The sequence below is a fragment of the Ylistrum balloti genome, unplaced genomic scaffold (genome assembly GCF_031769215.1).
Source record: "Ylistrum balloti isolate Yb309-2 unplaced genomic scaffold, AGI_CSIRO_Ybal_v1 Utg370204, whole genome shotgun sequence".
NCBI classification, from domain to species: domain Eukaryota; kingdom Metazoa; phylum Mollusca; class Bivalvia; order Pectinida; family Pectinidae; genus Ylistrum; species Ylistrum balloti.
In genome coordinates this window covers 774,986-799,239 of record NW_026782177.1, presented here as the reverse complement: position 1 = coordinate 799,239, position 24,254 = coordinate 774,986, and the positions used below count along the sequence as shown (strand labels likewise).

Here is a 24,254-nt window from a genome sequence, read left to right as displayed (position 1 = left end):
TCAAATAAGATACTAACACATAAAATGTACATTAGGTAAACTGACGTTAAAGATAAACAATTAAGTTTTATTGGACATGTTTCAGTATTACGGACTAAGTTTGTTGTCCTTTGTAAACCTCTTGCTGAGACCACTGTGCACTACACACAAAATGTTAATCTTATGGGATAGGATTTCCCTCAATCAGACTACAATGTATATTGGTCTCGATTTCATCTATAAGTGGTTCTGTGACGTCAACAAGCAGAAGTAAGGTCCGGGTATTTGGTGTTAACACTTATTTTTTATATTGAATTACACGTACAGGTAAATTGATGTCGCACTCCCTATCGCCTGGACGGCCATAAAATGTAGTAATAATTCAACTGTTAACTTTTTAATTGGTTCGACTTTAACGACCCAGGTCACTCACTCACACAGGTGTAATACGAGCTACCATTTTTAAAATTAATGACAACACTGTAATTAATGACAACACTGTAATTAATGACAACATTGTAATTAACGACAACACTGTAATTAATGACAACTTCCATCCCTCGCCTCGTGTTAATAGTTCATTCATCAATGATGACTACTTTCACTTAGTAGTCTTCCTTTAGGTAAATATCGTGGCTGATGAAGGAGAGTTAGAGAGTGTGACTCTCGGGAGAGAAGACGTCATCTGTCATTTTTATTTGATAATAACGATACATTGGCCATACTTATTTCCATCATGGTTGAAAAACACAGTAATATCTATCGTCCTCGATGATACCTTGACCTTTCCTGATCTTTGACCTCTAGATATTAGTGCAATATCGTCACTTTTCCTGATCTTTGACCTCTGCATATCAACGCGGTAACGTGAGCTTTCCTGATGTTTGACCTCTACAAATTAGTGCGGTACCGTGAGCTTTCCTGATGTTTGACCTCTACATATTAGTACGGTACCGTGAACTTTCCTGATTTGTGATCTCTACATATTAGTGCGGTACCGTGAACTTTCCTGATTTGTGATCTCTACATATTAGTGCGATACCGTGAACTTTCCTGAACTTTGACCTCTACATATCAATGTGGTATTCTATCAATTATTCATTAATTTCTAATACCACCTGATTAAAGAATGTCAAGCAGAACGATGATTCATTATGTGTCTGTTTGTTATTTCCTTGTCAATAAGAAAACGTGACGTAAAACCATCAATATATATATATTGATTTCCTTACAAACACCCCTTAATGACCGATTATAAGGTTGATGAGGACACGAACCCTACGGTACTTGGTACTTTGTCATTAACAACACCCGACTACATCATAACCCGATATCGGTAATCATCATTCCTTGGCCTTTGATACTTGTGTAAAGTTTGGTATGTTACCATTGGACAGTAAAATTATGTATAAAGAGATGGTTCTGTTTTGAACCTCTTTTTCATTCGATCCTCACTTCCAGCAGTATGTTTTTTCGCTGTGACCTATTTTTGGCTTGTTATATCCATTATACAACAAACAAGTCTGTCGTTGTCTGTTCTCCGAGATATCAGTATCGGTTTCGGAACTGCTGTGTTTTAGTGTAGCACCTGTCTGCGGACGTGCCAATCCATATCAGTAAAACAATACACCGTGAAACGAAGATATACTTTTATTGGGATGTATTGACTCGGTTACACACATGCATGTGCATTGCATGATTAGTAATACTCTCAAGATAAACACACTCCTTGTTATGCATTGAGCTGTATCCTGATACGCATTACTAGGTTTTGACAATGTGTTTATATTTCCACCCTGTTCTCTAACTTATGTTTGTTTATTTTGTATGTGGAACTAGAATATTAAACAAATGAGCAGGTGTTTAATTGAACAACATACATACCGCAGATATTCTCGTTTAATGTAACTGATTATAGCTATCGTTGTCCTTGTGATAAAAAACGTGTGTAAAATATTACAAATATCCAAGTAAAAAATTCTTGATATTAACCGGAACTTCATGACTGGTACTGCACTTATCTTATGATACCGGTATGGCGGGTAATTTTCACGAGTCAAAAATTCCGCGATTGAAGATTTAAAACAATCAATTCATATTTAAACAGAGTTTAAAATTTCACGATCTGTGTGTAAAAGAAAATCTAACACACAGTGTATCATCATTTCAACGATTAAATTTTCGCGAGCATGTTAATGTACCGCGAAAAAGCGAAAAATATCAAACTCGCGAAAATATCAGGTTATACGGTATTTTAACCGTAAAATAAATGGTACCACCTAGATTGTGACCTTGTTCCTTTATTAAAACGCAGACAAGACAGTGACGTTATCTGTATATAATTGTTACCAGGAATCGCTTTGTAATAAAAGTGATCAGCATAATTATCTTTTATCTGACTGCATGACGTAATCAGAAAAAAAAATTAATCTATCAGACCGGCCTTAATTTGATTTACCTATATCAACTTTCCCCCCCTCTTGTTAAGTGTGTTGGATGTTATCGTGAAATCTCCTACGAGAACACATGGTTACATAGCTAACACTGCTTCATAGATATCTCGGTTAAATGGTAAATGTGTATCAACTTTGATTAGAACCGACATTTTTATTGAAGTCTTAAGTAGTTGACCGCAGTATGTATGACGGAGAAAACCACAAAGATTCACATTTCCATGTGCGTTTTGGATACAGACTTTCTGATATTAGCTGCGTTTTTGTATTTTGTAAACCATGAAGTGTAGTTAATTACATACACGTGAGGAACTCTACGGAGTAACGGAGTCCTAAGTTTAAAGATACAACATATGAATTAAAGACAATAAAATTGTTTTGAAAGCGAGACTTGTTTAAAAACCAAAAACGATCCAGTTTTGAAAAAGTTTTCAATAATGTAATCTTTGGGTTTTATATTGCTTTGGGGCGGAGGAGGGGAAGGGAGTGGGAGACGGGAGTGGAGGACGGAGGCGAGGAATGTGAGTGTGAAACGAGAACAGGGGACGCGGGTGGAGGACTGATATTTAGGACGGGAGTGGAGGACGGGGTAGGGGACGAGAGAAGGGAACGCGGGTTGAGGACGGAGATTTAGGACGGGAGTGGTGGACGGGGGTAGGGGACGAGAGAATGGAACGCGGGTTGAGGACGGAGATAGAGGACGGGAGTGGAGGACGGGGGTAGGGGACGAGAGAAGGGAACGCGGGTTGAGGACGGAGATTTAGGACGGGAGTGGTGGACGGGGGTAGGGGACGAGAGAATGGAACGCGGGTTGAGGACGGCGATAGAGGACGGGAGTGGAGGACGGGGGTAGGGGACGAGAGAAGGGAACGCGGGTTGAAGACGGAGATTTAGGACGGGAGTGGTGGACGGGGATAGGGGACGAGAGAAGGGAACGCGGGTTGAGGACGGAGATGAAGGACGGGAGTGGATGACGGGGGTAGGGGACGAGAGATGGGAACGCGGGTTGAGGACGGAGATTAAGGACGGGAGTGGTGAACGGGGATAGGGGACGAGAGAAGGGAACGCGGGTTGAGGACGGAGATTAAGGACGGGAGTGGTGAACGGGGGTAGGGGACGGGAGATGGGAACGCGGGTTGAGGACGGAGATTAAGGACGGGAGTGGAGGACGGGGGTAGGGGACGAGAGAATGGAACGCGGGTTGAGGACGGAGATGGAGGAGGGAAGTGGAGGACGGGGGTAGGGGACGAGAGAATGGAACGCGGGCTGAGGACGGAGATAGAGGACGGGAGTGGAGGACGGGGGTAGGGGACGAGAGAAGGGAACGCGGGTTGAGGACGGAGATTTAGGACGGGAGTGGAGGACGGGGATAGGGGGACGAGAGAAGGGAACGCGGGTTGAGGACGGAGATGAAGGACGGGAGTGGATGACGGGGGTAGGGGACGAGAGAGGAGGACGGGGATGAGGTATAATTTGTGTTATACTGAACGTCCCTAAGCGCACTGCAATATACATATATACACGTTGGGATATATGTAAGTTATTCTCCAGTACCTAGCTAGTCTGCCAATATTTTCAGGTTTACGATAGGAAGCGGAGCCACATGTTTGGAAGTTCGTGACTAATTAGAACAAACGTTATAGATATTCGATGTTTTCTGTTTAAACTATAAGACCGACCTCTTGCCACGGTACAATAGATAACACCGTATCTATTTTTACGTTCCGTCTCTTGATTATAAAATCACGTTATAGATGCATGTATGAGATGATTAGAATAGCTTGAATGGTAAAATAGCAGAGAATGCATTAATAATGATCACTATCGTTTGCTTAGGTATAACTCATTATGAATATATACATGTGCTTGTCAGGACATGTGTTATCAATAAGACTGAAAGTGCAATCAGGACAACGAAACTATTGGTCGATCTAGATCTGTGATTGTCTCTGGTCGATCTAGATCTGTTATTGACTCTGGTCGATCTAGATCTGATATTGACTCTGGTCTATCTAGATCTGTTATGCACACTGGTCGATCTAGATCTGTTATTGACTCTGGTCGATCTAGATCTGTTATAGACACTGATCGATCTAGATCTGTTATTGACTCTGGTCGATCTAAATCTGTTATTTATTGACACTGGTCGATCTAGATCTGTTATAGACACTGATCGATCTAGATCTGTTATTGACTCTGGTCGATCTAGATCTGTTACTGTCTCTGGTCGATCTAGATCTGTTATTGACACTGGTCGATCTAGATCTGATATTGACACAGGTCGATCTAGATATGATATTGACTCTGGTCTATCTAGATCTGTTATTGACTCTGGTCGATCTAGATATGATATTGACTCTGGTCTATCTAGATCTGTTATTGACTCTGGTCGATCTAGATATGATATTGACTCTGGTCTATCTAGATCTGTTATTGACTCTGGTCGATCTAGATATGATATTGACACTGGTCGATCTAGATCTGTTATAGACACTGATCGATCTAGATCTGTTATAGACACTGATCGATCTAGATCTGTTATTGACTCTGGTCGATCTAGATATGATATTGACTCTGGTCGATCTAGATCTGTTATTGACTCTGGTCTATCTAGATCTGATATTGACTCTGGTCTATCTAGATATGTCATTTATTGACACTGGTCGATCTAGATATGTCATTTATTGACACTGGTCGATCTAGATCTGTTATTGATTCTGGTCGATCTAGATCTGTTATATATAACAGTGGCATATCACGATATTGAAACGATACTAACATGACTACGGTATAAGACAATGATACAGTGGTATAACACCCGTACTGTCACGCCAATAGTTCCCCATTTTTGAGTCATATAGAAGTGCTTCTAAGATTTACACTTTAACATTTTTGATCGGTATTCATGCTTAGTCAGGCAGATGTTGTAATGTTGTTTACGCTGTCACCTACATACCGATGTCTAATAATCTTACTCAACATGACTAACCCTGAACACAGTCCAAAAACTACAGAATGTCAATCTTTCGTCTTTAATTCCCAAAGTGCCGCTACATGCTGGCTGATAAAACACGACGGGGTCTTTTACATCGACTTCCATTCTAATGCTCGATTATGTCATATTTCGCTTGCAAACAGCAAACCACTTTAGGACACGTCATCAAAACGTGAGTATACATGCACAAGATCGTGTCCCATAACAAAAAATGCTAACTCCATATATGGTAGTTCCATCATGCATGAGTTCCCAAACTCCTCGGAATGACGAATCTTTTCCATATCATGATAGAGACACGTAATATGGTCGATACGTAAACGAATAGTCATGATATATCATGTATACAGGGCGATGAAGGTCAGATCAGCATTGAAATACAGGTACAAGCTGGCATTGAATACAGACAGGTACGGGCCGGGATAGAATACAGACTGGTACGGGCCGGGATAGAATACAGACAGGTACGGGCTGGGATAGAATACAGACAGGTACGGGCTGTGATAGAATACAGAGAGGTACAGGCTGGCATTAAATACAGACAGGTACGGGCCGGGATAGAATACAGACAGGTACGGGCTGTAACAGAATACAGACAGGTACGGGCTGTGATAGAAAACAGACAGGTACGGGCTGGAATAGAATACAGACAGGTACGGGCTGTGATAGAATACAGACAGGTACGGGCTGGCATTAAATAAAGACAGGTACGGGCCGGGATAGAATACAGATAGGTACGGGCTGGGACAGAATACAGACAGGTACGGGCTGTGATAGAAAACAGACAGGTACGGGCTGGAATAGAATACAGACAGGTAGGGGCTGTCATAGAAAACAGACAGGTACGGGCCGGGATAGAATACAGATAGGTACGGGCTGGGACAGAATACAGACAGGTACGGGCTGTGATAGAATACAGACAGGTACGGGATTGCATTAAATACAGGCAGGTACGGGCTGTGATAGAATACAGATAGGTACGGGCTGGGATTGAATAAAGACAGGTACGGGCTGGGACAGGATAAAGACAGGTATGGGCTGGGATAGAATACAGATAGGTACGGGCTGTGATAGAATACAGATAGGTACGGGCTGTGATAGAATACCAATAGGTACGGGCTGTGATAGAATAGAGACAGGTACGAGCTGGGATAGAATACAGACAGGTACGGACTGGGATAGAATACAGACAGGTACGGGTTGTGATAGAAAACAGATAGGTACGGGCTGTGATAGAATACAGACAGGTACGGGCTGTGATAGAATACAGACAGGTACGGGCTGTGACAGAATACAGACAGGTACGGGTTGTGATAGCTTTGTACATAACTACTTGTACGTCTGGTTTGATGTAAAGCCACACTATACGAATTTCCATGGTAACCATCAACTGTCAATTTCCATACATTGATGAATCTTATTTCCGAAAATTTCTCTCTCACGCGGAAACACTGTGAAAGAAAGCATAACGATGGTTCGACATCTTGAACCGTAAAGGTGTTTCAAAACTTACTATCATAGTCTTTTTGATAGCCTTCCCTAAAATTCCTAAATATCTTCCTGTGTATTGTTTATCTGACAACAACACTTATTTCATATCCGGAATGTCTGCTATGTGTATTTGAAGAATATCAACTAAAATCTATTTCACTCTATTGACGTTAAACTTATTACGTAAACTATATAAGTAGTTGTTATATTTTCTGTACGTACGATTTGTTGTGTTGTCTGTTGTTGTTTACACCATGCATTTGATTTGATTAATCAAGTGTCTCCTAAAACCAAACGCCACCTGTGACTGAAAGGAGATAATCACACAACAAATATATATCCGCAATTGATACCGACGGCATGAACAATGGCTGGTATCGACGTCGGTCTATGTACCACGTGCATTGTTTTCATATCGTGTTCATCATAGACAGCTGCGTCTATGCTAATCAAGATACGGCGGTTATTGCACTCCAAATAAGCCCAAAAATACATTTCAAAGGAAGTTTCTCCGCTGAGTTTATAAAACGGATTTATTCTTCAGTATTGTAAATCCTAACATTGACCGTACGCTGAAGTATTCACCCCAAAGTAGCGAAAACACTAATATTGTTACGTTCACATTGATCAAAGTGGCGTCAATATTCATTTCCAAGAAAAACGCGCATATGATTTTGAACGTCCCGAAAAGCCATTACTTATCAGTCACGGGAAGCTGAATTTCCCCTTCTTTGTAATTTTCTGGTCTTTCTACTCAACCTGAAAAAATTTGTGCCCATCAGAACGACGGAGTCATATTTCGAGCTCCCTGTTCGAAATATGGGGGCATATTTTTTGTACTATCTGTTTGTCTGTTGTCACCTTTAACCTTTTGCACCGTACGAGGTAGAGTTTCCATATCTGGCATGTGTGTTCCTTTTGACAAGACCTTTTCAGTGGTACAGTTGTAATGTCCCACTTAAGAATTGTATTGCAACCGGGGACAAAGTGATTCATAAACACACCATGTTTACACTGAAACTGTCATACACTTACCGGTAATACGAAAAAGTATATCTTTCGATCATAGAGCGCCCCGTCGAGGCGACAACATATCATTTTTACCGATTGCCATTAATACGCCACGGTCGTTTTCAGAGCATAAGTGACGTCAGTCCTAATGTTTGTAATATAAAGTACTGTCTCAGATCAGCTAGGAATACAACAGATCTTGTGTGGGTTGTGTGAGAGAATTTCGTCATCCAATGAATTAATGAAAAATGTCATCTACTTTGAAATTACTTGCAAAGTGTTGACAGACTTAGTATTGCACAATTAGCAATTGGTTTTCATTATCTCCTATTCTACAATTTATGTGTCTGGAAAGGTCCATTGTGAAATGACCAACTTTTTATCATCCCCAAAGGGGCATGCTGTATTCGAAATTATTCCGAGCCATTGCCTCTTTTTCACAGTTTACCAATCATCATCATGATCCTCTGTACATTGTCGCCCAATGGAGTTGATATAACCTTACAGGCGATGTATTTGTATTGTACATTAAGCATGTGGGCGGTGGTCTGGGCGATAACGACCATCCGTACTGGGAAACGAACTGCATTTCTAAGTAGTTTTCCTGACTAATGAAAAATATTACAAAGTCGTATTTACTAATGCCTCTAGCAAAAGATCACATACTATCGATTTATCCAAGATATATACATCGGATTTTCTGATATCTTAGATTACGTGAAATACGTGTCGCTGTAATAAAATGGAATTGTATCGTAAATATTCCCGACGAAAAGTAACATTCTGAAACTGGATATCTCAGATAGTTAATATACCTTGGTGTGACGTTAAATATCAAATTCAGCTAAGATAGCATGGAGTCATATAATGACACCCTGGAGTTCTTAGGTCAAGCGCGCCGGTTCATACAGATATTCTAAATGACACGAGCCATGTATTGTATGTCAATACAGCATTCTTTGCAAGTCTTCGACACGTCGAAACAACAGCTTATACCCGGACCAGAAACATCACCTTATATCAGTCAGTACCCGGACCAGAAACATCACCTTATATCAGTACCCGGACCTGAAACATCACCTTATATCAGTCAGTACCCGGACCAGAAACATCACCTTATATCAGTACCCGGACCAGAAACATCACCTTATATCAGTACCCGGACCAGAAACATCACCTTATATCAGTCTGTCACACATCTACATCTAGGAGAAGAATTCTTTATATCATTAAGCTGTTAAAAAATGCTTGGTCCCAAATACCACTAAAAATAACATTCACAGTTAACCGTTCCGGAATTACGTCACTAACATTGATATCAATTAGAATCCATTTGAAATTTAAAGGACAATCATACAACGCGTTATCTGCGATCGGAAGCTACTCGGATACAGCAAATATTTCACAACTGATTTGATAAAAATGATTTGGCTAACGATTGTTTAAGGAACCTTAAGAAAACAATTCAAGTTAGTAGATGTATGTTTGAGTTAGACTCATTTTTTCTATTACAAATCTGATGTAAGGGCATTTATCATTGGCATGTCTTCCTTTCAATACGTGTTTTGTATAATGTCATTATTGATGTCTGATTGGTGCATTTTTCACCTGTATTCTCCAGCCTCTATATCGTTCAGCAGTTCTGTCCCTGCAGTCCCTTATTTCGATGTTTTCTGTTTTCTATTTAAGTGTCCCCTATTAGTCCTCGTTGGTTTTGGTATGTTCTAATATTCCCCATTATCTAAGTGTCTCCTATTAGTCCTCGTTAGTTTTGGTATGTTCTAATATTCCCCATTATCTAAGTGTCTCTTTTAGTCCTCGTTGGTTTTGGTATGTTCTAATATTCCCCATTATTTCAGTGTCTCCTATTAGTCCTCGTTGGTTTTGGTATGTTCTAATATTCCCCATTATCTAAGTGTCTCCGATTAGTCCACGTTGGTTTTGGTATGTTCTAATATTCCCCATTATCTAAGTGTCTCCTATTAGTCCTCGTTGGTTTTGGTATGTTCTAATATTCCCCATTATTTCAGTGTCTCCTATTAGTCCTCGTTGGTTTTGGTATGTTCTAATAATCCCTATTTTTTAAGTGTCTCCTATAAGTACTCGTTGGTTTTGGTATGTTCTAATATTCCCCATTATCTAAGTGTCTCCGATTAGTCCTCGTTGGTTTTGGTATGTTCTAATATTCCCCATTATCTAAGTGTCTCCGATTAGTCCTCGTTGGTTTTGGTATGTTCTAATATTCCCCATTATCTAAGTGTCTCCGATTAGTCCTCGTTGGTTTTGGTATGTTCTAATATTCCCCATTATCTAAGTGTCTCTTTTAGTCCTCGTTGGTTTTGGTATGTTCTAATATTCCCCATTATCTAAGTGTCTCCGATTAGTCCACGTTGGTTTTGGTATGTTCTAATATTCCCCATTATCTAAGTGTCTCTTTTAGTCCTCGTTGGTTTTGGTATGTTCTAATATTCCCCATTATCTAAGTGTCTCCTATTAGTCCTCGTTGGTTTTGGTATGTTCTAATATTCACCATTATCGAAGTGTCTCCTATTAGTCCTCGTTGGTTTTGGTATGTTCTAATATTCCCCATTATCTAAGTGTCTCTTTTAGTCCTCGTTGGTTTTGGTATGTTCTAATATTCCCCATTATCTAAGTGTCTCTTTTAGTCCTCGTTGGTTTTGGTATGTTCTAATATTCCCCATTATCTAAGTGTCTCCGATTAGTCCACGTTGGTTTTGGTATGTTCTAATATTCCCCATTATCTAAGTGTCTCTTTTAGTCCTCGTTAGTTTTGGTATGTTCTAATATTCCCCATTATCTAAGTGTCTCTTTTAGTCCTCGTTGGTTTTGGTATGTTCTAATATTCCCCATTATCTAAGTGTCTCTATTAGTCCACGTTGGTTTTGGTATGTTCTAATATTCCCCATTATCTAAGTGTCTCTTTTAGTCCTCGTTGGTTTTGGTATGTTCTAATATTCCCCATTATCTAAGTGTCTCTTTTAGTCCTCGTTGGTTTTGGTATGTTCTAATATTCCCCATTATCTAAGTGTCTCCTATTAGTCCTCGTTGGTTTTGGTATGTTCTAATATTCCCCATTATCTAAGTGTCTCTTTTAGTCCTCGTTGGTTTTGGTATGTTCTAATATTCCCCATTATCTCAGTGTTTTCTATTAGTCATCGTTGGTTTTGATACCTCCTACTAGTACCCATTATTTTGCTGTCTTTTTTTTCGCGGATGATACATCTCTTCAATTCTCTTCATCTTCCTGTCACGAAATTCAAACTATTCTAAACAATGATCTGGAATCTTTAAATACATGGGTTAAAGCATGGCTAGTATCTTTTAATCCAGATAAAACTGATGGTTTTTTTTATTTCTAATAGAAACGAAATTGATGAATCATTAGAGTAGAATTTCATGGTAAGATTTTAGATTTTACAGATAATCATAGGCACCTTGGCGTAACATTCAGCTCTAGTGTCAAATGGGTAGATCATGTACAAATGATATATTCTTCTGTTATGAAAAAAAATTCATGTTCTAAGAAAATTGAAATTTGTGTTAAAGCGAGTTGCTCTTTTAAATATTTATCGAACTTAAATTTTACCTGTTTTAGATTACGCATGTGAATTATGGGACGGGTGCTCAATTTCTGAATCTGAAATGCTAGAAAAGGCCCAACGTGAAGCAGCAGGAATTATCAAAGGTCTGCCATCCTATGCTAATATTTATTCTTTAACTTTTGAAACTGGTTTAGAATCACTGTCTGCTAGGAGGAAGAGAAGGAAACTTCGTCTTTTATATAAAAAGCATACTAACAAAACTCCTGAATATCTATCTTCCTTACTTTCTTTTACTGTTTAAAATGAAATTGGTTATCTTTCGAGAAGCAGTGATAATTATAGAATCCCATTCTGTCGTCTTTCAACTACCATGTCTTCTTTCTTGCCGTCTACTCTTCGGAGTTGGAATACACTTGATAGCTCTATCAGGTCATCAGCCTCGCTCAACTTATTCAAAAAGTCTTTAATACCTGACGATCTTCCTTTGTCTCCTTCTTACTTTAGTATTGGTGACCGTAAACTACACATAATTCACACTAAGTTTAGACATAATTGCAGTTCCCTTAATTACGACTTATTCCGGATGAACCTTGTGGATACCCATAGTTGTGTATGTGGAAATATGTGTGAAAATGCCTATCACTTTTTCTTTGAATGCCAGCGTTAAAATGTTCACAGAAATGTCATTTTCCAACGTTTAAATGATATGAATTTACAAGTTCACTGTGACTTAGATCTGCTCCTTAATGGAAATAATCAACTGTCCCCTGAAACAAACACTGATTTTTTTTTACGAGTCCAACATTTTATAAAAAGTAGCAACAGGTTTTAAACCATGAAACTCTCTTATAATTTTACTTCCAACGACGTCATCCCTTCTACCCACCCCCCACCCCAACCATGACTCTCTCTCTCTCTCTCCCCTCTCTTTAAAAATATATCAGCCAATATTTATGTAAACTATTGATGACTTGATATTGTGATGTTTTTATTTTGTAATGTGTTGAGGAATGGGCAATTAATAGTTGATATAATTAGTCCCCATTATTTATGTGTGTCACATGTTGGACTCATGGATTACTATAAGGCACGTTATCTAGACAATATCTCGTGTAACATTACGTTAGGTACAATAGATGTATGATAAATGTATGATTGTTACGTTATAAACACAATAACAAGCAGGACGCCGCTGATTGTCAGACATGAAAACAAATACATGTTCTAGGGTGAACGCAATATTATCTGTTTATTTCATTGTAACGTCGTCGGAACATTGAATTAACGATGTGGATGAATAAACATTTAAAATAGGAAGATATCATATTTTCTCTATTGATAGAACAAGTTAATGAATAATAAAAATATGTTGTGCAAAAACCGCTGTTGCTTGCTATTTCTGTTTATCGCCTTGGATTGTGACTACTGTAAATTTTGATCATCAAGATAAAACAATCAGATGACAGATGACGATCGGAATGTGATGACCACAGAGTGATAACAGATGACGATAGGAAAGTGATGACAGAGGACGATCAGAAAAGGGTGAAAGATGACAATCAGAAATGATGACAGATGACACAACAGAAATAATTATCAGCGACGTATTCTGATGATAAGCGGGTCTTTTCATATCACATTATCAAACGTTTCGATAGCAAAACTTCACGTTTCTCACACATAGATATAGAAGAAATATGTAACAAGAAATCAGCGGATTACTATGTTAGCTGTTAACTTGTTTCTGTGACAAAGTTCATCAAAACATGTTGATGTATTGATTACGTCAATACGTTGGAAATACTTTGATTTACTAGATAATTGTTAAGGATTGTGTTTAGTGAGCGAGGGCGTATTTCCAGTATAACAAATTGTTGGATACAAAAATGCACTGATTGACTCCTTGAGTCTTTAGGTATTGATTGTTAATCGCTGCCGACCTTCTGACCATGCATTAATGAAGTCATTTAAAAGACATGCTGATCCAAAGGTGTGTCGCTAGCTTGTCCATCCTGCCAGCTTTGTCTCCCGTGTTAAATTGACACAGATTTTATACAGATCTCTGCTGTCTTGTTTTTATTATTTTTTTGGCAACGTCAGCGAACGACTTGCAGATATTCGAGACATTGTGGCTAATTTCATTTACTATTCATGTCTCACATCATGATTTTTCAAAAGATGTTAATGTTTGAATTTTCGTAATATTAAAAAAAAACCAGAAACCCCACACCCACACACCGAATAGCTTGATGTAAATATTATTTACAGTTCCAGATGATCCTATCTGAGCTTTAAGTAACTCATATTATATAGAATATCTGGTACCTTAATTATACTCCCCTGTACGGCACAGTCTACGACACCAGATACCTTCAGGGCAGAATCGGTTTTCACGGAAGCCAAAAATGGTGTTGAACTGTTATTAGAATACGATCCAGTACAAACGAGAGAATGTAGTGGACATAGGTTTTATTTATGGACATAAGGAAATAATTTGCCGACAGGTATTATCACCAACAGGATTGTAAAAACATTCTTGGTTTTAAAGTGCATATTTGTCAGTCAACATGTTTATTTCCTACCTATGACGTGATGCTGACATACGACAAAAGCCGAGCGACAAGTCTACGTTCTCGATTTCGCACCAATCATCGAGTTCTTTCGTGGAAGATTGACTAGAAACAAAACGGAGACGTGAAGTGGAAGCTATATGTCTGATTGGTATTCACATTCACTGCTTGTTAACGTAAATATCATGGATACCTGTCAACATGGCTCCGTGTGATTTTCAAAAGAAATAAAATGGCTATTCTCACACTCTTTATTCCAATACATTGATATGCTTGCTCCCAAACTGCCTCACAGCATGCTTTATCTGTTGATAAACATTTGGGAAACATTTCACATTTAGAATATCGGGAGTTCTGTATTATAATTTTGTCCCTTTTTGAGTGCTTTTACCATGACAACGACATGAGTATCAAGATGATAACAAAGAATCATATTTTCAGGTACTAAACACAATAGAATGGATGTATTTTACGATCACGTGACATGTAGAATGTAAAAATGCAGAAAAAACACCAGCTAGTTATTTGATATATCAGGTGAACTACGGTAATAGGGTCTTTTAATATATCTTATATGTAAACCTGAGTTTGGTACTTCATGAAACAATGTGTGCTGTTTGATAAAAATATGTACACAAGTATTTCAAATCAATGTTCGTTAGCCATTTTGGTTCTGTTGGATATAATATTACAATATTACCTTGAATGATAAACAAATGATTTTTTAAAATTATTAGAGATAATGAAGTTAAGGTGTTTTTTTCCTAGAATTTACTTGTGATTTTGAGAACGGATGCCAAATGGAATTAGACCCGACGACTATGCTGACGTGGACAGCTGGACAGACGCTGTGTTCCCTGAAACGGCAGGACAGATATCGCGTGTTCCGCCGAGTTCACTGTGATGACTACTCCACATTTATACCTGTCATTGATACAACAGTCGGATTACCACAAGGTAGGTCCATTTATCACGTGATAGCCAGAAAATGTTCCGAATGTCGTAAAATGAAAATGACTTTACAAAACATACATGCATGAAGCTTTAATTACCTGTATGACGTCACGATCGATACCGGAGATAAAAAAGGCAATAAAACAACAGTTTCGTATCACAAGCCAGATTTGTTTGGATTTTGCGGCATTTGAAATACCTTCACGAAAAATGTATCATGTGTGTGGAAGCATTGATTTCATATTTCACGAGATCGCAGTAATATAAAAAATATTTTCTGATAACGTCTGACACCATCAAAGCTCCTAGCTTTTAGGCTAGCAGACTGACACTGTGAAATATATCAAAGCCAAACTTACGATTTTTTTTTCTATTCTGCTGCAGTTATCAGGTTAGATTTCGTTTAAAGCGGCGATTTCCTTAGTTTTCAACATCGGGGAAGGGAGAATTCGGCTTATGAATAATAAAATATATCCATAATAAAGTGATACACGCGCCTATAACGTCAAATATATTGTTTTTGTACATATTTTCGGCGTCGGAACATTGTTTATCTTGCCTGTTGTTTATAAACGTGTTCACGCACGGTTTATTACGAAGAAAGCTGAGTGGGTCACATGGCTTGTCACGTGACGAAGTCATTTACATCCGCCGCAAAGAAAAAACAAACGCACATGTCTTATGTATGACACTTGCTTTTGCGCCTTTCTGCTAATTCTTGTTTGCAGTAAATGATTCTAAAGTGTTATAATATATATTTTTTAACAATCAATCTTAGTAATTCGTTTTTTTTTGGCTCTGTCGCGCGAGAATTATCTATGTCAATCGCGGGCGTTAAACTAGTGGTGCTCCATAGGGGGTAAATACAATCGGAAAAAAAACTCATTATGCAGAAATGCATAGGGATTGATACTTTGCCTGTACACATTAATAGATATTGCACTGTTTATTATGAAGGCTATGTTTATCATCACGGTTGTTATTCTTACAGTAACACCAGTACCGTCATATTTTTACACTTAGAACGAATACCCCTAATTGGGCCCCTCGTTGCAGTCAACAACAAACATATGTTCTCGATAGTAAATTCAAGCGAATAACACAACTCTTTTCATTCACACTTATCAGTTAATATGATTATATGGCTGACGTTAAGCTAACCAGTCAAGCAGCAGTTTCGCAAATTCCGAATCCGTATTCAGTCCAAGATCCTCCTTCATCTTTCGCAATTTGTCGATCTCCTGTCTAATATAAATTCTTGCCTGTCCTCTTTTTTGGTCCGACTTCTTCCTCTTACGCTTTCTGGTATTTTCTGTAAGGTAACTTTTAGGTCCGTGTCGCCTTTTCGTATTTGCATCCGCCATATTGCTTCTTTCTCGGCCTATACGCATGCGCAGCATCAGGGTTACGATCGGTAATGTATTTGGTGATCAAGACCGCAATGTTTACATTCTTTATTTTTTAGATATCAATAACAAATGGTTGAAGTGACTTTTCATTTAAGTAATTAACAGAAAGTCTTAGTTTTGTAATATACTGTTGGAAAATAGAACATTTTATATCGTTTTCTCGTAGTGTTTTTTTTTACATTATAGTCGCTTTAACTTTAGTGAATTTGATAAAAAATACCAAGCCAGTTGTTTTGACGAGTGATGTGATTTTAAACAATGACAAACACGAAAACAAAAACTGCGTATTTTTTCTGATGAGCGAACAAATAACATACAGACTACCCAACCACTTTCGGACAAAATCACTATTTCAGAATTTTTCAATACTGTAAATGTCCTTTCCGATTCAGGCAAGTTTGGATTTTTTCTTCCTATGAAGTCTACTGTGAGTACCACCTTATCCACACCCATAATCCTCGGCAGTTCCGCCGGATGTACGCTCAAGATGTCAGCGTGGATACATCGGGGTGACGTCATTATTGCTATCCGTACGACAAACGTCACCAAGTCGGTCGCTCACTTCGACAGAAATACAGTAGCTCAAGGGCAGAGGTAAGACTTCTTTACAAAAATAGTACAAAAGACACACAAGATAATCGAACATTTCAATGATAAAATCGATAATTTGAGTTAGATACAGTAAAGAATTACACTGCATTGTACGGCTGTTTCGTCCTATTACACATTAGGATGGTAGCAACACAACCTACTGTAGGTTTTCTTGTTGATGAAGGATTCCTTTGTTGTCGTATATATAGAAATAACGAATTCTCCAATTTCCTGGTTCTTTATCTATTGGCCACGATAACACTGACAGACTCCATCCATTGTATTAATACGATCCTACTGAATTATAATTGGTTAAGGTCCGTTTCACAATCAAAAGACAATCAGTTGCCACAAGACGCCTAGACTACTGGAAGTTTTCAACTCGTGTTATACGATATAGCTAATAATCAGCGTCCATTTTATTTCTGGCAGCAAGTCAGGTCTAGTTTTCGTTCCTGAAATATTTTTGTCTGTTCAACAGATTAACAATGCCTACGTTTACGATGATTCAGATGGATTGTAGACTAAAACTATCTACGGTTATAAAAAAAAACAATCTTTATTGTCTATAAAACACTGAACAAATTTTGTAATGGAATGCTAAGTTTTTGCTCCCTGTGGTAGGAGAAATTCCCCGTGTTCCATTATCATATGGTAACCATATTGATTTAAGAACTTGTATTATATGACCTTTTGTGACGTCACGATTAGATTATGACTTAAGACATTCGACGTCACCCCTAGATTATGACGTCAGACATTCGATCGCCGACCAGTGTGAAACAAAATTCACCAGACCATGGTACAAGCCGAGTTAAAGGGCCTATCTATTGAATACACAGAAAAAAAAACAATATACCACACTTTTTTTTTAAAAAATTAACGTACCTAACTTTACTGATTACTCTAAGACGTTAAAAATATGCAGCTGATTAGGTGATTTAAATATCTTACAATTCGTCGATGACTTCGTATGATAGCTATCACTGATATAAGATTTTTGTGTGTGTTTATCTTCTATTTGTTTATAATTTCTAAAAACAGAGACACTCTCCTCCTTTTTAGTATAACAACGTGTACAATAATAAAAAATTTTTTTTTTTTGTTGCAGACATTGGCAGAATATTTCTGTACATATAGGACGGGTCCACTCTGCGTTCTCCATCGATATTCTGCTGCACAGTGCTAGTGGAAATGTAGCTGTGGACGACCTAGCCTTGCTGCAGTGTGGGGAGACTGAAGGTAAGACATCTGTGTGGGGCAGTGTGGGGAGATTGACGTAAAGACATCTGTGGGGCAGTGTGGGGAGACTGACGGTAAGACATCTGTGTGGGGCAGTGTGGGGAGACTGACGGTAAGACATCTGTGGGGCAGTGTGGGGAGACTGACGATAAGACATCTCTGGGACAGTGTGGGGAAACTGACGGTAAGACATCTGTGTGGGATGTAACGAGAACACATTAGCTGCAATACTGACAAATGATTCTACTCCGAGACTCAGATTGTCTTCCAATTGTTTCAAACACGTCCCTTTAAAATCAGCACATAGTTTTCTTATCTTAATAAAAACATACAGGAGCATCAAGTTCTCAATGGTATAACCTATTTTTAGCAACCCGTGCGATAAATTAACCAGCAAACCCATGTACTTTGAATTGACTTTCTGTATTTTGATCAAACAAATCTTACTAGACAATATTTACAAATAACTTTGCTCGATGTATAACAAGGTCACGGTTTCAAATATTTATTTCATGTCATTAAATTTTCGTTTTTGTTACTGATTTGCTTTTGGTTTTTAACACTTCTCAATTTTATAAATTTTGCTTAGAAATACGTAATATGTTTCTATATCAATAAGTGATATCACGGTAAAACATTTACTTACTTATTTAATTGTATATATATATATATATCATGTGTATATGACCAGCCTTCCCGTCTGAATGGTGGTGATCCTTGTCTCTTATTTTGTAATTCTGAACTGATGTAGAGTTATCAAATAACAAGTGCCACGCCCATAACAAAATCCGATGGTGAAAAACGGGATTGTTCTTCACTTGTCACTTCTGCCGCCATCCCGTGTCTATTTACAAAATGAACTGTCTCGTTTTCAGAGCTAATACGTTGCGTCATTGGTAGTAAATTAGAGAGGGGTTTCCCAAACCAAAGACTTGATCAAGCTGGATATTGGAAATCGACTGTTAATATCGGGATAGCATAGAAACGTATATTGAAATGTAAAGAACACGAAAAAAATTCAGTAACAAAACTAATGCTTTTACCGTGGTTTCCTTTTGACTTTGCTCGTCACCAAAGGTAGCCATGGTTATTTCAGAAAAGACCTCGGCGAGTCGACATAAACAATGGAAAAGATTAAAACAGATAAAATATCAAAAAGATGATACGGCAGCGAGATTTATACCCGGAAATGACTACATTCACAATGTAATCCTAAGATGTGTTTAGGAAATGAAACAATACTCCAGGGAGTTGTCATCACGCGTATACTGGATTACTTTCTGTAACACGAGAACACGTGGGCCCGTTTGGTACCCTAACACAATAACTTAATTCACAAAATGACATATCATTGATCGTATAAGTCCATCGCATTGGTATGGTTCACTTAGGTCATTCTGTGGTAAAAAATCAATTTGTTCTAAAGTTCATTTTGGACTTTCTCAGAAACATTGATTTATCAATATGTCATTTCGCGTAAATACCAATATATGCTTGTCCACGGGAATGATATTTACCCCAATCGAAAATTTTTGATTACATTCTTTTTTATAGACAACCGATGATTTACCGTGTATGGTAATTACTACAATATCAATATATGTACATCTATTTGGCTGTAATCATTTTCCAGCATTGCCAATGAAAGTTTCAGAAATATTCGATTACACACCGGAAGTAAAATTGCTCACAGGCAAAAATTTAAGAAGGATTCAATTGATTATAAATTCAATTAATAACAAATGATAATAGATTTATTTTGTGTAGGGCCTGTGTTTAAAGATTCCGTTTATTTGAACGGACAAAAACATAACGTTATAACTGGCTATACGCTACTATTTTATCTAGAAAAGTAGTTTTATTTCAATCGATCACTTGTAAACAAATCAAAACACTGTATAAACTTTGATTTGTTTATATACTGATATTGTATATACTAAAACAGTTTAATATATAATGTACCAACATTCTACGTCACCAGTAAATAGACTTGATCGTGTCCCTTCAACACAATGGTACATGTATTTAAACGCCATTCAGAAATATACATATTCAATAACATAAATGACGGAATCTATTATCTTTCCCAACTCGATGAGCAGAAAGGAGTGACTCAGAAGAAAGCAACCAATGGAAAGAATTATGAATTGTGAAAAGTCGAACGAATGGGACATAGGAATGTTATCTAGTACCTACTGGGTCGGGAAAGATTCACTCACTCAACCTATAACATCATTTATTAAACTTTTCAAAGTTTTGGAACTGTTCTTCAAAATGGACTTGAAAGAGACCTCAACTTTCCTCTTTCATATACATTTCCTTATTTCTGTGCGCCCCATCTCTACCATACCTATTTTTCATTAGGAAAGAAATCGTTTATCTAATATATATATTTATGTCATCTTGTGTTAATATTGAGGTGTGGTATAAAATTTTAGGGAGATAACTTGATATAAGTTGGAAAACATGTGCCTGATCACCATTGTATTTATTTGATACAATGAAAATATGTTAAAAACAATTGCTCCGTATATATCGAACAAAGTTTTTGACCTTAATCATTATACGCCTTTTTAATTTACTATGTTATCTTAATGTATAAGTATAATGTTCCTACGTAGATGATAGAGATAAACGCACATGCTTTTTTCTGTGTAGATGCATGAGAGATAAACGCACGTGTTTTTTTGTATGTGTAGGTGTAAGAGAGATAAACGCACGTGTGATTTTGTGTGTAGGTGTATGAGAGATAAACGCACGTGTGATTTTGTGTGTAGGTGTATGCTAGCCATATGTTTACACCACAAAAGTGACTGTCATGTACCCTTGTTTTTTTGTGTATAGATAAGGAATTGCCACCTCTGGCATGTGGAACGGGAGACTTCCAGTGCAGCACCTGCCATTGGCTACCTCATTCTAAACTCTGTGACCTCATTCCTGACTGCCTGTTCGGCGAGGACGAATTCGTTTCTAGATGCTGTAGGTATTCCAATGGATGTCGCTTTATGCATGTATCTGTTTAGTCGCACAGTATTAGCACCTTGGTTTAAAAGAATAGGTCCTTGGCATAACTGACGAGTCCAAGAAGGACGAAAAAGCTGTATGATGTAGCATCACTGACGAGTCCAAGAAGGACGAAAAAGCTGTATGATGTAGCATCACTGACGAGTACAAGAAGGACGAAACAGCTGTATGATGTAGCATAGCTGACTAGTCCTAGCAGGACGAAACAACTATGATGTAGCATAGCTGACGAGTCCAAGAAGGATGAAACAGCTGTATGATGTAGCATTACTGACGAGTCCTAGAAGGACGAAACAACTGTATGATTTAGCATTACTGACGAGTCCTTGAAGGACGAAACAACTATGATGTAGCATAGCTGACGAGTCCAAGAAGGATGAAACAGCTGTATGATGTAGCATTACTGACGAGGTCTAGAAGGACGAAACAACTGTATGATTTAGCATTACTGACGAGTCCTAGAAGAACGAAACAGCTGTATGATGTAACATTATTGACGAGTCCTAGAAGGACAGAACAGCTGTATGATGTAGCATTATTGACGAGTCCTAGAAGGAAGAAAGGGCTGTATGAAACATTACTGACGAGTCCTAGAAGGACAGAACAGCTGTATGATGTAGCATTACTGACGAGTCCTAGAAGGACAGAAACATTGCTGACGAGTACAAGAAGGACGAAACATTACTGACGAGTCCTAGAAGGACGAAATAACTATGATGTAGCATTACTGACGAGTCCTAGAAGGACGAAACAGCTGTATGATGTATCATAGCTGACGAGTCCTAGCAGGACGAAACAACTATGATGTAGCATAGCTGACGAGTCCAAGAAGGATGAAACAGCTGTATGATGTAGCATTACTGACGAGTCCTAGAAGGACGAAACAGCTGTATGATGTAGCATTACTGACGAGGTCTAGAAGGACGAAACAACTGTATGATTTAGCATTACTGACGAGTCCTAGAAGAACGAAACAGCTGTATGATGTAACATTACTGACGAGTCCTAGAAGGACAGAACAGCTGTATGATGTAGCATTATTGACGAGTCCTAGAAGGAAGAAAGGGCTGTATGATGTAACATTACTGACGAGTCCTAGAAGGACAGAACAGCTGTATGATGTAGCATTACTGACGAGTCCTAGAAGGACGAAAGGGCTGTATGATGTAACATTGCTGACGAGTACAAGAAGGACGAAACAGCTGTATGATGTAGCATAGCTGACGAGTCCTAGTAGGACGAAATAACTATGATGTAGCATAGCTGACGAGTCCAAGAAAGATGAAACAGCTGTATGATGTATCATAGCCGACGAGTCCTAGCAGGACGAAACAACTATGATGTAGCATAGCTGACGAGTCCAAGAAGGATGAAACAGCTGTATGATGTAGCATTACTGACGAGTCCTAGAAGGACGAAACAACTGTATGATTTAGCATTACTGACGAGTCCTAGAAGGACGAAACAGCTGTATGATGTAACATTACTGACGAGTCCTAGAAGGACAGAACAGCTGTATGATGTAGCATTACTGACGAGTCCTAGAAGGACGAAAGGGCTGTATGATGTAACATTGCTGACGAGTACAAGAAGGACGAAACAGCTGTATGATGTAGCATAGCTGACTAGTCCTAGCAGGACGAAACAACTATGATGTAGCATAGCTGACGAGTCCAAGAAGGATGAAACAGCTGTATGATGTAGCATTACTGACGAGTCCTAGAAGGACGAAACAACTGTATGATTTAGCATTACTGACGAGTCCTAGAAGGACGAAACAACTGTATGATTTAGCATTACTGACGAGTCCTAGAAGGACGAAACAGCTGTATGATGTAACATTACTGACGAGTCCTAGAAGGACAGAACAGCTGTATGATGTAGCATTACTGACGAGTCCTAGAATGACGAAAGGGCTGTATGATGTAACATTACTGACGAGTCCTAGAAGGACAGAACAGCTGTATGATGTAGCATTACTGACGAGTCCTAGAAGGACGAAAGGGCTACGTGTATGTGATTTTAAACTATTATTGAAATACGTCACTGTGAGTGTTTGAACAATGATCTATTCATCCAATGCCGTGTTACATCATATAAACAGGGAGTATATTACAATTTATTACATAAACTAACATGCTAAGAATTTACTACTCAACTATTCAACACCATCATATCAATGATTTTATCTATTTAACACCATCACATCAATGATTATAACTATTTAACACCGGCATATCAATGATTATAACTATTTAACACCGGCATATCAATGATTATAACTATTCAAATCCAACATATCAATGATTATAACTATTCAACACCATCATATCAATGATTATAACTATTAAACACCATCATATCAATGATTATAACCATTTAACACCATCATATCAATGATTATAACCATTTAACACCATCATATCAATGATTATAACTATTCAACACCATCATATCAATGATTATAACCATTTAACACCATCATATCAATGATTATAACTATTCAACACCATCATATCAATGATTATAACAATTTAACACCATCATATCAATGATTATAACCATTTAACACCATCATATCAATGATTATAACTATTCAACACCATCGTATCAATGATTATAACCATTTAACACCATCACATCAATGATTATAACTATTTAAACACCATCATATCAATGATTATAACTATTTAAACACCATCACATCAATGATTATAACTATTTAAACACCATCATATCAATGATTATAACCATTTAACACCATCATATCAATGATTATAACCATTTAACACCATCATATCAATGATTATAACTATTCAACACCATCATATCAATGATTATAACTATTAAACACCATCATATCAATGATTATAACCATTTAACACCATCATATCAATGATTATAACTATTCAACACCATCGTATCAATGATTATAACCATTTAACACCATCATATCAATGATTATAACTATT

The 24,254-nt window shown here is 37.9% G+C and overlaps 1 protein-coding gene across 1 annotated transcript in view; it reads left to right on the top strand.

Moving 5' to 3' along the window:
* The window catches only part of LOC132551515 (tyrosine-protein kinase receptor-like), a 41,661-nt gene that overhangs the window by 3,253 nt on the left and 14,154 nt on the right, over positions 1–24,254 (top strand). The window contains exons 2-5 of the mRNA XM_060215667.1: positions 14,831–15,019; positions 16,818–17,019; positions 18,128–18,258; positions 21,103–21,237. Of these exons, the coding sequence (XP_060071650.1) occupies positions 14,831–15,019; positions 16,818–17,019; positions 18,128–18,258; positions 21,103–21,237 (657 nt within the window). The remainder of the gene's footprint in view (positions 1–14,830; positions 15,020–16,817; positions 17,020–18,127; positions 18,259–21,102; positions 21,238–24,254) is intronic.